This window comes from Liolophura sinensis, chromosome 1, assembly GCF_032854445.1.
Source record: "Liolophura sinensis isolate JHLJ2023 chromosome 1, CUHK_Ljap_v2, whole genome shotgun sequence".
NCBI lineage: Eukaryota > Metazoa > Mollusca > Polyplacophora > Chitonida > Chitonidae > Liolophura > Liolophura sinensis.
In genome coordinates this window covers 24164176-24176680 of record NC_088295.1, presented here as the reverse complement: position 1 = coordinate 24176680, position 12505 = coordinate 24164176, and the positions used below count along the sequence as shown (strand labels likewise).

The 12505-nt window shown below is 37.8% G+C and overlaps 1 protein-coding gene across 1 annotated transcript in view; it reads left to right on the top strand.

Moving 5' to 3' along the window:
- Positions 1-2998: 2998 nt before the first annotated feature.
- The window catches only part of LOC135465358 (myocardin-related transcription factor A-like), a 56780-nt gene continuing 47273 nt past the window's right edge, over positions 2999-12505 (top strand). Inside the window, 1 exon segment of the mRNA XM_064742601.1 lies at positions 2999-3099. Within this exon segment, the coding sequence (XP_064598671.1) occupies positions 3084-3099 (16 nt within the window). The 5' untranslated portion in view covers positions 2999-3083.

Sequence of the window (12505 nt, the reverse complement as noted above, 5' to 3'; positions counted from 1 at the left end):
GAGGAGTTATTGTGAAATTCCTCCATTGTCAAGTGGCTGTTTGCCACTCGGTCAAACTTCTGTGAATGTTTGCTGCAGAAGAGTAGAAACCCACACATCACAAAAATTTAGTCACTTGTTTACAATCTGTTTTTAGTTGTATAAAAGCATGTACATTTGCATTATCTTTTAACATGTCATGTGCTAGATCATGCAGGTGCACCTCTACAGAATGGAGAAGCTTGAAGTCACACAACTGTAGTTAGTATGATTTCTTAATCATCAACAGTGTCCTCCAGATGTAACCAGTAAAACCACTATCAACAATGAAAATAGGACCAGAACCATCATACTTTCAGCAGACATGTTTACCCAAGCGCTGAACCGGGGAGATGATGGTTAAATACTGTCATAATAACTTTAAGAACTGGGTACAAATACAGTGTAGAGATGACATGGCCAAAATGGAGACCATTCCATTTTAGGAAGGGTTCTCAAGTATTGCATGCATGATGACAGTGTGTTGAACTGAGTAAACTCTAAATGTTGCCTATAGGCCAGATGTGTTATATTTAAGTACAAAAAGTATTTTAACTTTGGACAGTATGAATACTTGCACACATTGTACATGTATATTGTAATTAATGTGGTTTCATGAGGTGTTTCCTTAGTGCCTTCTTGGTTATTCACATTCAGGAAAGGTCAAAATGTTAAAGGTACAGATTTCACGCATGTGATTAATGTGCCACCCCTTATTAATATTTCAGTATTAAGACAGATGAGCAGCATTATTTATGATGTTGTTTGGGACTCTTCAGGAAAGAATTATTAGTATATTTTGGGTGTGAAATTAAATTGCCATTAATTATGCATTATAATCCTGTACAAGTAATAGTAAAGCAAGCAATCCTGATATAGATTATCATCATCATTACCTTCATCCTTTAATACTTAATTGGAAATCATTAACATGAAAAGTGATTGAGGTGATTCTATATATGAACTGATCCAAAACCTGTTTATAATTATATACAGTATATATATAACATCCCTGTCTTGTGATGATTTTGAAGTAAATTTTTAGGAAATTTTGAATACACATGACAATATTATCCAATGCCTTGGCTGCAGTTTTGGAGTGTTACAGTGCAGATGTCATGAGAATGACGCCCTTGTACATGCCCCTGTCCTGGAGTTAAAGCTAACAGTTGATGAGAGAGGGTTGTGTGTAATCTGTAAGCTTGCTGTTTCCTATGCTAGGATATACTTGGTGTTTGTTCTTATCCTTTCCAGTCAACATCCTGTAAAATAGACATTGCAAACACAGATCAACCCAGAGGAACTAGTCTTAAAGACTTTACGCTTAACCTGGCTGTTGTATCCAGAGATCAAGGGGGAAACTCCTGGCACCTGTCAAAAACAGACACTAGGACAGTTGGAATTTGGGATTTTTTAAAGAGTTTAAATACATGTCCTTGTCTCCTCCAATTTTCTGCCTTTGCAAGATGTTTTACTCTAGAAGTCAAGCTGACATCTATTCTGTTTCTGATCAGATGTTTTCTACCTTGTATAAATGTTCCTTAATACAAGTACATGTAGAAGCAACGATAAGACCTGGTCTTAGCATCATGACTAGCATCTGAAGTGTGCTACCTGTATATGTAACTCTTGACATTTGTACCATATTATGACCAGAGCCTGAAAATTATGCAGTTCAGTCTTCACCAAATGCATTTTCATGTCAATGTAGATTAAAGCATTACTAGTCACACACAGCTTATTGAACATTTGTACAGTTTGAATAATACATGTACACGTATGACATGAGCAGCTTATGGTAATATATACAGTACTAGTAGATGTATAAAGGTTTTACTTCAAAGACTTTGGTTGTCTGTGTTTATACTCCTATCTAGAGAAATGTATCTTTACATTAGATATGGTGAAATCCTGCAAACCAGCTTTGGCTCCAGTTTTGTAAATATGTAGCCTGCTCACTTGTCCTTGGTTCTGACATGGGATTCAGAGACTATGGAGGGACAGTTTTAAGATGCCAGTTTATCAGCTATTTTTGTTTCAGAAAAGACAGTCAGCGTAATCTTAGTTCTCTTGGGTCGTCTTGTGGTTAAATATAGTGCTGAAAATATGGTGTTTGTATGTTCATGTCCCTGTTGCTTAGCCCAAAGTGGAGACTGTGTTATTAGTTGCCTGCTGTGGGGCAGATATGATGAGTGGATTTGGTCTCCTTGGGCTTATTGTTAAGGCAGGATCTCATAATTTGTCTTTTTGAGCAATTTGTGTCTGAGTCAGTGTTCATTGTACTGTACCTCACTTTAATATCAGACTTCTAATAGAACACAAGATCACATTAGTACACTGTAATAAATAAATCTATATTTCATAAACCTTATCTGACCACCTAGATCCTCCAAGCCCTGAAAAAGTAAAGGAGAAGTGTAGAATTTAGATAGGTGAACAGGTAGATGTAGGCTTTAACTACAGTACTGTATATCACGAAAACCTGTTCTCTGGCAGTAGCTTGTCAGTGCGGACATGGCGTGTGTCATTGGTAGTCCAAAATGGTGAGATGAGTACAGGCTGCGGATAGACAGAACTGACATGTGTTGTGTTCTCTGCCCACCAACCAGCAGCATATTGCCAGTCAGTCTCAAGGCACATGGCAGAACTCTATTTTTACCTGAGTGTTGTGCTTACTTCACATGTGCCGTGGTCTGTCGGGAGGTTGTCAGTGTTCAGCCCACACCACCTATCTGTGCAGCCATTGTCTTACCTCTGAAGCTTACCTGTCCTCACAGGTTACCTGTAGCAAGGAGCTAGGTGTAAAACAGCATCAAACTATACCACTATTGTGAGCGTGGATGACACTTTTGCGAAACCCCATCATTGACATCGTAAACATTCCTGATATTGCCGGGAGTACAGTATGTTCAAAAATATGCAAATGAGATTTGCTGAATGCAGCCAGTGATTTCACCGTTGACAGATGTGCTGTTTTCCATTGGATTTATGAAAGGACATTTTCATTCTTCATTAATACGTGTAACTGAGGTAACAGAGTAAACTAATTAGTGAAAGGTGTTAAAATGATGGAAGTAGCAGGTAAGTGAAAGTTAAGAGAAAGAGCTGGATGTACATGTACAATGTATATTAGCCTCATTACTTGATGTACACTGCATACAGTTACATGCGTAATGATAATGAAAGTTTGTGAATGATTCTGTTTCCTAGTGTGATCCTGATTAAAGTGTTGTAACACGTTTAATAGATTTACTGAATACATTAAGAATCTAATTAGAAAAACTAAATGATGAGATTTAGTTTACATGTACACGTATATTAACAGGAAGTGTGTATAACCATAGAAAGCATTTTTTTTTTCACTTTTAATTGTATTGTATTTATTGTTGTGTTGGTGTTTAACAAGTGTATTTATTCAGTATACAATGAAACTCAGAATGTATGATGGACTGCCTAAACATTCATGCTACATTGATATTTGGGACTGTACTTCTGTGTTAATTCTGGTTAGCACAAATTTACTTTATTACTTTATGCTATAAGTGGACTTTTACTTAAATTATATATTTATGTTTTGCCTTTTATTTATATGCAGTATGTACTGAAAAAAAGCAGACAGGAAGTGGTAGCTGTGGTGGAGAGCACAAAAAATAGCATTAAATTTTTTAAATTACATTTATTTGGATCCACTTGTCAGAACATACACGTATGATATATGAGAAAATTAACCATATGCTATTAGAGATGCTTTGCCAACAAATATTGATGTTAGGAGTAATGAAATGGCAACTTTGTAAGGTAGTTTTGGTAGTTCAAGGTTGTACTACAAGCATGCACTGATAACCATATGTAAAGCTATGATTTGCTACAGTTGAATGGTGTCTTTATCAGTTAGATAGTAAACGATAAATTAAATGACAAAAAATGGTACTATCTTCATAAATCAGATAGTAGTAAATCAGTTAAATAACAGAATTACGATTTTATCTTTTCCTGGACATATTGCCTGCTTCTATGTAAGAGGTGAGATTGTTCAAGTTGAATGCAGCTTATGTATACATGTACATGCCTATTGTATACTATATTAGATGTGTACTGTGAAAGTACAAATTATAGAAGAAGAAGAGAAATCTGCGTGCTCTCTCTCGCTCTTTTTTTTTTTTTTTTCTTCTTCCTTCATTGTTATTCATCACTGATGTGTTACGTGGTGACAGAGAAAGTTGTTGATGTCAGTGAAGGACAAGTGGTGGTGCCACCACTCAGTCTGCCGTAGAGTCCGGTGTTTGGCAGTGGTGCATTTGGGATCCTGGTTTACCATGAATCAGCTGGAAGCTTCCAGGATCCTCTCTTACCACTGTTTCTGACCAACTTTTCTAGAACATTCAAAGACTATCTGATTAAAGTATTGTGACCAGGCTGACTCAAGCCTTACCTCATCATTGAACCGGTGGGCTGACTTTGAAAAACATGCTACATGTGTAAACCTAGGGCCTGTGAAGTAGTAATAACCACATGCCTCCGTGGTAGCTGGGCATATGCTTGATCATATGTAGCTGGAGGATTAATGGGCATTTAAATGTTACCATACTGTGATACAAGATTGTTCAATGCATTCTGTGTGATACTGTTATCTCGTATCTGGATTTTCCAATTTAGTATTGTGAGATTATGTACAACTGCATGAATCTGAAGTTGTTTATATGTAGATATATATACATGCCCTCCATAAATGGGATATCACTAGTTTGTGTTTCTTTTTGGGGTCTGAAAGCGAAGAGTCCTAGGGGCATTACTGAGGTCTTGAAAATTGTCACCAATTTACTGAAATAGTTTTAGATGTTACGTGTAATGTTTATGTTTGTTATGTGTAAGGCAGGGCTGATGAAAGCTACTAGTTGTCTTTGGCTGGGAAAAATTTTGGTAGGGTTATATGTCATTATAAACAAGTGTATCTGTTTGGCTTAACTAGTAAGCTTCTTTCGATTTTAGCAAGCGTGTATATTTTTTGAGGACGATTCTGTTCTTCGTTTAACGGGATTCATTGATACAGTACGGGCACAAGTGTTCACCAGTAGGCGTCCCTCGACCTGCCGGAAGTTGTACACTAGACAGGACTCATACCTTGTCAAGCAAATATATTTGGGTAAATACCATTAAAAGAAGGGATGGAAGACCATGGTTGCAGTACATGTATGATACTGAGGAAAAATTTTATGTGGTGTCTTTGTTCAGCATACATGGAATTTCTCCTAGAAAGCTAAATATAAACTATCACTCCAACCAAAATCGTCATTTGTGGCTGGTTTCAATAATGTTCATTTAGAATTATGTACCCCAGTCTTAAGCCAGGTCATGTAGGCCACTGACTTAATTCTTTGGCGGCTGTTCACTCAACTCAGCAGTTTCCAGTGTTGGATAAAGGACACACCCATCAAACCATTACACTATTTCTCTTGAGTACATTTGTATTCTTTTTTTACGAAAAACATAGGCTTGACTGAAATTCAGTTACAGGTGTATCTCAAGTGATATTTGAATACAGTTCTATCCCTGAGTCAGAATTCTTTATTACAAAAGAAAAATGCAAAATTGTATCCGTAGGATTCTACTAGACCCACATGTACTTTGGTGTATAAACCAAAGTGAAATTTTCGGCTAATGAAATTTGATGAAGGCTTATAATCCTGTAATTGTACTGCACAATAACCAGATCCCTTTAAACCCATGGGTTCTAGTTTTTATCAGCAAACTTACTCTGTATTTTGTATTCATGTATTGAAGAGCTAGCCTAGTCACAAAAGTTAGTAATGGAAATAAAGGTTACCTGTAATTAACTGATCATACCATAGTGAAAAATGATATGATCTACTTATGCAGTGACAGATCTGAACAGTCTTTGGTGTTATGAAGTGACGCATATATGATAGCATAATCATCCATAAATTTAATTTTGCCGGAGTTGAAAATATTCATGTGGCAGTGTCACTTTATTTTAAGCAGCCTAGACATTATCTCAGGCAATTGTGGTTGGATTGACGTCAATTGTGTACATTACTTTGGCAAAATTTTCAGGAAGATAGTTTATAATTATTGTGTTTTCACCAGATACACATGTACATGTCCTTAAGGGAAAATAGAGAGGGATAAAGTCTCTAGACATAGTCACTTTATTACACATGTTATGTGAGCATAAAGAAATGAAGGTTTGACCACAGCTCAAAACATAGGCTAAAATATTGCCAAAAAAATTGTTTTACACTGAGTGTCAATTTAAAAAAAATTTTTGAAGTGTAGAGTTGCATGGTTGTCTGTTTCATTACTGCAAACATAACTTTAGAACTGATGCACTCCTCAGCCCTGCATTTCACTACAGCATTATTGTTTATTTAGTTTATGATTTTCCTCGGCTGTAATAAAAAGTGATTTAAGACACAAATAATTGTGTGTAAAAGTACATCTAGTTTATATCTGTCATGTCTTACCTGGTGGTATTATTCTTGAATTAATACTTGAATTACAGTCACTAGTTTTTTGTTTTGTCCTGAAAGTCTCAGACAGATCTAAGCATTAAATTGCAAGTTCCTAATGTAAGTCACAGTTCAAATGCAGTAAACGGTTTTAAAACTACAACAGTTTTTATCTGTGATCCTGGGGTACCTGAGTGACAGTATAAAGAATATTAATGGAGTGAGTCATGGACTTAAAAGCCTAGGGACAAGAACTGAACTGTCACTTGTACAATTGTAAATTATGGTCTGTGTTCAGCTCTTATTGCATCACAAACAAAAGAAGTAGATGTAGATGAGATGTATGAGGGATGCATGTTCATGAAAGCTCATATAAGCCAGCATTTGGGAAGACATACTGGTACTAAGCTGATAGAAAACGCTGACATAGATGTACATGTAGCTACAGGCTATGAGAAGAGGAAACATGGTCTCCAGTACATTTACGTGCAGTACACGTACACATTTGTGTGTCTTTTGTAACATTTCTTGCCAAACACTTCGTGGATATGAACTTAAAACTGGCCAGATTTTGCTTTTTTTCCTGGACAAAATAATGATGCCATGTTTGTTAGACCATGCCATGGTCTAATATACTTGAACTCACATTACTGTGATGTATGATGATGTTGAGGCATGGGTAATCATGATGCTTAGCCAGGGCAGGTGCTAGGATGTCATTAGGCTCAGGTGTGCTATGAAGCTTACTCTAAGGAGCTGATTTCATATGATATGATAAGGACGCTTGAAAGCTAAGGATGACCATTAGAAAGGTTCTGTTCACCAAGCTGTTAACTTGAGATTGTATTATAATGAGATTAATGTGTACTAGAAAATTGTACACCAGAGATACCTGAGGTTGTTATGCAGAGCTTGTACACTGTGTACCTGTGGATGTGCTTTGTGTGAAGGGTACTTCATTATACCTGAGGTTGTTGTGCAGAGCTTGTACACTGTGTACCTGTGGATGTGCTTTGTGAGAAGGGTACTTCATTATACCAGAGGTTGTTATGCAGAGCTTGTTTACTGTGTCCTTCAGGATGTGTTATGTGTGAAGGGTACTTGATATATCCGAGATTGTTTTAGAGAGTGTTTGCAATGTGTACCTATGGATGTGTTATGTGTGAAGAGTACTTGATATACCTGAGGTTGTTATGCAGAGATTGTACAATATGTACCTATGGATGTGTTATGTGTGAAGGGTACTTGATATACCTGAGGTTGTTATGCAGAGATTGTACAAAGTTTACCTATGGATGTGTTATGTTTGAAGGGTACTTGATATACCCAAGATTGTTATAGGGAGTGTGTACAGTGTGTCCTTAAGGATGTGTTATTTGTGAAGGGTACTTGATATGCCTAAGATTGTTATGCAGAGCTTGTACAATGTGTCCCTAAGGATGTGTTATGTTTGAAGGGTACATGATATGCCTGAGGTTATAAAGTGTGTACAAGTTGTACAGGTTATGCTGATTAGTACAGTGTGTACAGTGGCTGTGTGTTGTTGGGGGTACACTGTTCACATGTACTTCATTCTGTATGATCAATGTGGAGTATGCATTGTACCTGGAAATAAGTAATGGGGAGTACGGTGTGTACAGTGGCTGTGTGTTGTTGGGGGTACACTGTTTACATGTACTTCAGTCTGTTTGATCAGTGTCGAGTATACATTGTACCTGGAAATAAGTAATGGGGAGTACAGTGTGTACAGTGGCTGTGTGTTGTTGGGGGTACACTGTTCACATGTACTTCATTCTTTATGATCAGTGTGGAGTATGCATTGTACCTGGAAATAAGTAATGGGGAGTACATTGTGTACAGTGGCTGTGTGTTGTCTGGGGTACACTATTCACATGTATTTCATTCTTTATGATTAGTGTGGAGTATACATTGTACCTGGAAATACATAATGGGAATACAGTGTGTACAGTGGCTGTGTGTTGTTCGGGGTACACTGTTCACATGTACTTCATTCTGTATGATCAGTGTGGAGTATACATTGTACCTGGAAATAAGTAATGGGGAGTACAGTGTGTACAGTGGCTGTGTTGTTGGGGGTACACTGTTCACATGTACTTCAGTCTGTATGATCAGTGTCGAGTGTACATTGTACCTGGAAATAAGTAATGGGGAGTACAGTGTGTACAGTGGCTGTGTGTTGTTCGGGGTACACTGTTCACATGTACTTCAGTCTGTATGATCAGTGTGGAATATGTATTGTACCTGGAAATAAGTAATGGGGGAAGTACAGTGTGTACAGTGGCTGTGTGTTGTTGGGGGTACACTGTTCACATGTACTTCAGTCTGTATGATCAGTGTCGAGTATACATTGTACCTGGAAATAAGTAATGGGGAGTACGGTGTGTACAGTGGCTGTGTGTTGTTGGGGGTACACTGTTTACATGTACTTCAGTCTGTTTGATCAGTGTCGAGTATACATTGTACCTGGAAATAAGTAATGGGGAGTACAGTGTGTACAGTGGCTGTGTGTTGTTGGGGGTACACTGTTCACATGTACTTCATTCTTTATGATCAGTGTGGAGTATGCATTGTACCTGGAAATAAGTAATGGGGAGTACATTGTGTACAGTGGCTGTGTGTTGTCTGAGGTACACTATTCACATGTATTTCATTCTTTATGATTAGTGTGGAGTATACATTGTACCTGGAAATACATAATGGGAATACAGTGTGTACAGTGGCTGTGTGTTGTTCGGGGTACACTGTTCACATGTACTTCATTCTGTATGATCAGTGTGGAGTATACATTGTACCTGGAAATAAGTAATGGGGAGTACAGTGTGTACAGTGGCTGTGTGTTGTTGGGGGTACACTGTTCACATGTACTTCAGTCTGTATGATCAGTGTCGAGTGTACATTGTACCTGGAAATAAGTAATGGGGAGTACAGTGTGTACAGTGGCTGTGTGTTGTTCGGGGTACACTGTTCACATGTACTTCAGTCTGTATGATCAGTGTGGAGTATGTATTGTACCTGGAAATAAGTAATGGGGGAAGTACAGTGTGTACAGTGGCTGTGTGTTGTTGGGGGTACACTGTTCACATGTACTTCAGTCTGTATGATCAGTGTGGAGTATACATTGTACCTGGAAATAAGTAATGGGGAGTACAGTGTGTACAGTGGCTGTGTGTTGTTGGGGGTACACTGTTCACATGTACTTCAGTCTGTATGATCAGTGTCGAGTGTACATTGTACCTGGAAATAAGTAATGGGGAGTACAGTGTGTACAGTGGCTGTGTGTTGTTCGGGGTACACTGTTCACATGTACTTCAGTCTGTATGATCAGTGTGGAGTATGTATTGTACCTGGAAATAAGTAATGGGGGAAGTACAGTGTGTACAGTGGCTGTGTGTTGTTGGGGGTACACTGTTCACATGTACTTCAGTCTGTATGATCAGTGTCGAGTATACATTGTACCTGGAAATAAGTAATGGGGAGTACGGTGTGTACAATGGCTGTGTGTTGTTGGGGGTACACTGTTCACATGTACTTCAGTCTGTATGATCAGTGTCGAGTATACATTGTACCTGGAAATAAGTAATGGGGAGTACATTGTGTACAGTGGCTGTGTGTTGTTCGGGGTACACTGTTTACATGTACTTCATTCTGTATGATCAGTGTGGAGTATGCATTGTGTCTAGAATTAAGTAATGGGGAGTATAGTGTGTTATTCGGGGTACACAGTACTTCATTCTGTGGTATGATGGGTGCAGAGTGTATAGTGTACCTGGAATTGAGTAACAAGGAGTACACTGTGGGTTATGAGGGGTTTTCTGTGTGCCTAGAATTCTGTTATGATCAGTGCACTGTACTGGGCGACATACATATGTACTAGGAAACTGTGCGTTTACACGTCTACAACAGCAACCTCATATCAAATAGAGTAGCCAAATGTTAGAAGTCTATTTGCAAGTATTTCAGGTATACCTGAGATATCTGTATAGTGCTAAGTTGTAGAATGTAACAATACGGTAGGGTATATACCAAAGGTGAGAGAGATGGTGTTGGTATGGGGATGCAGGCAGCTGAGTGGGTGTGTGGGAGGACCGACAGTGGCCCACCGAGAGAGAACCACGGCACTCAAGTTATCTGCGTAAAATTCCAGGGGAATTAGCCATAGATTGGTCAGTGGTGGGCTTACATCTATACAGAACTTTGATATACAGGCTGTACAGAACCTTTTTATGTAGACATAGGCACAGATATACGTGTAAACCTTGACAGGCAATTAAGTGTATGCATCACAGTGTGACTCCATGTATGCCAGTGGCTTGTATGCTTATATATATATATATATATATGCCAGGATTACTTGGGTGATTGGGTTATAAATTAATTCTTGTAATGTTTTTGCAGTTGCTTTCATGTAGAATTTCTCTGAATGAAGAAGTGGTCACCTCAGTGACTTAGCCAACTTAGATCCCAAGTGTGCAGCTGTGTTACTCCTGAGCTGCCCTACAGGCAGTACATGGGAGGAAAAAAGTATGTTAATTAACAGGGCCCTGTTTCTAATAAACTGCCTTTGGAACTATCACTTGTGTGTCACCGGTCAGAATGAGTTATTTACACAGTGGACATGCTTGTATTTTTTGCCTATAGACATATTAGAAAATTCGTGCCTTCCTGTGCCTTTTCTGCATTGAGATTCTTGTTAAGGTAAATGTTTTAAGTGGTTAAAGTGATTTAAAGTTAAAAATTTAACAAGCTATATTTCCGATTTTGGACGGTAACACATGCTAATATTCTACAAATTATATTTTGGGCTATTGTAAATTAATAGCAAAAACTTGATTGTGTGAACATGAATTTTATGTTTAGTGTTTGCAAGGATAATACTTGCTTGGATATATCATAATGTGATGTCAAATAATTTTGACTTGATAAAGTGCACCCAGTGTGAATTCTGTGTACTTACACTATCAGTTTGTATCAGGAGCAAATTGCATGTGCATTGTAACAAGGGCAGGATAAATTTCTGTTATTAAATTTCCTTAACTTGTAAAGGAGGAAGTTTAATTGCTGGTACAGGCCATTCAAGCTACATGAACATGTAAATGTCCGAATGGCCTAGATTTTTTTTTTTTTTTTTTTTTTCGTCTACATGCAAGTTTTGTTTACTTTTGTATCAGATATGGTTAGCCTTCCAGCAGTTTTTTAGTATGGGTATGCTTCTCAAATCTGTGTTGTTACCAAGTTAACAGTAATGATGAGTCACATTGTCTTCTGGAGCATTCATACAGTTAAACTGTTTGACTGATTTGTCAGTTTTTTTTTTGCCTTGAATGTTCACAACATACAAGATACATGCATCAGTACCAGGCTCATTTAGCATAAATAGCTGGTGATTCATCCATCCAAAGCTTTATCTCCTCAGTGTGTGAAAGATTTTTGTTTTATTTTATGGCTTTGTTGTTGTTTGAGGGAATATATCATGGCTATATGTCTTAAAGATCACTCTTGGTCTGTTTTAGCTGCTGTCTAAACACTGTCAGTATCAACATGCAGCGGCTTACAGTTCCTATCCAGTTTCACAAAAGCTGCAGCTAAAAGTTTATTCTTCCAGCAGAAAAAAAGGTGGATCGTATCCCCTTTATTTTTACAATCTTAGCTAAGAAAGCTCCACTTTTCAGGGATTGTATTTTATTTTTGTTTGTCTAATGAGGTGGCTCGCTGTGATTTTGCACTCTTGACATTTCCTTGCAAAATGCAGTGACTGTAAGAGTTCTTCAGGGTGGAGAGAAATAAACAGACTGTGAAGGCAAATAGTGTGCCTGTGTCTATATCAACACACCAACCTGTTATATCATCTCACTGCAATCATTTATCTTATTTGTCACAGTTACATACTGCTATCATTAGGCACATGCGCCAATGCTTCTAAGATAAATATAAGATATTCTTTTTCTGCGTGGAATAATTTGTTGTGGTAAACATCAGGTGGCCCTTTTTTTTAAACAGAA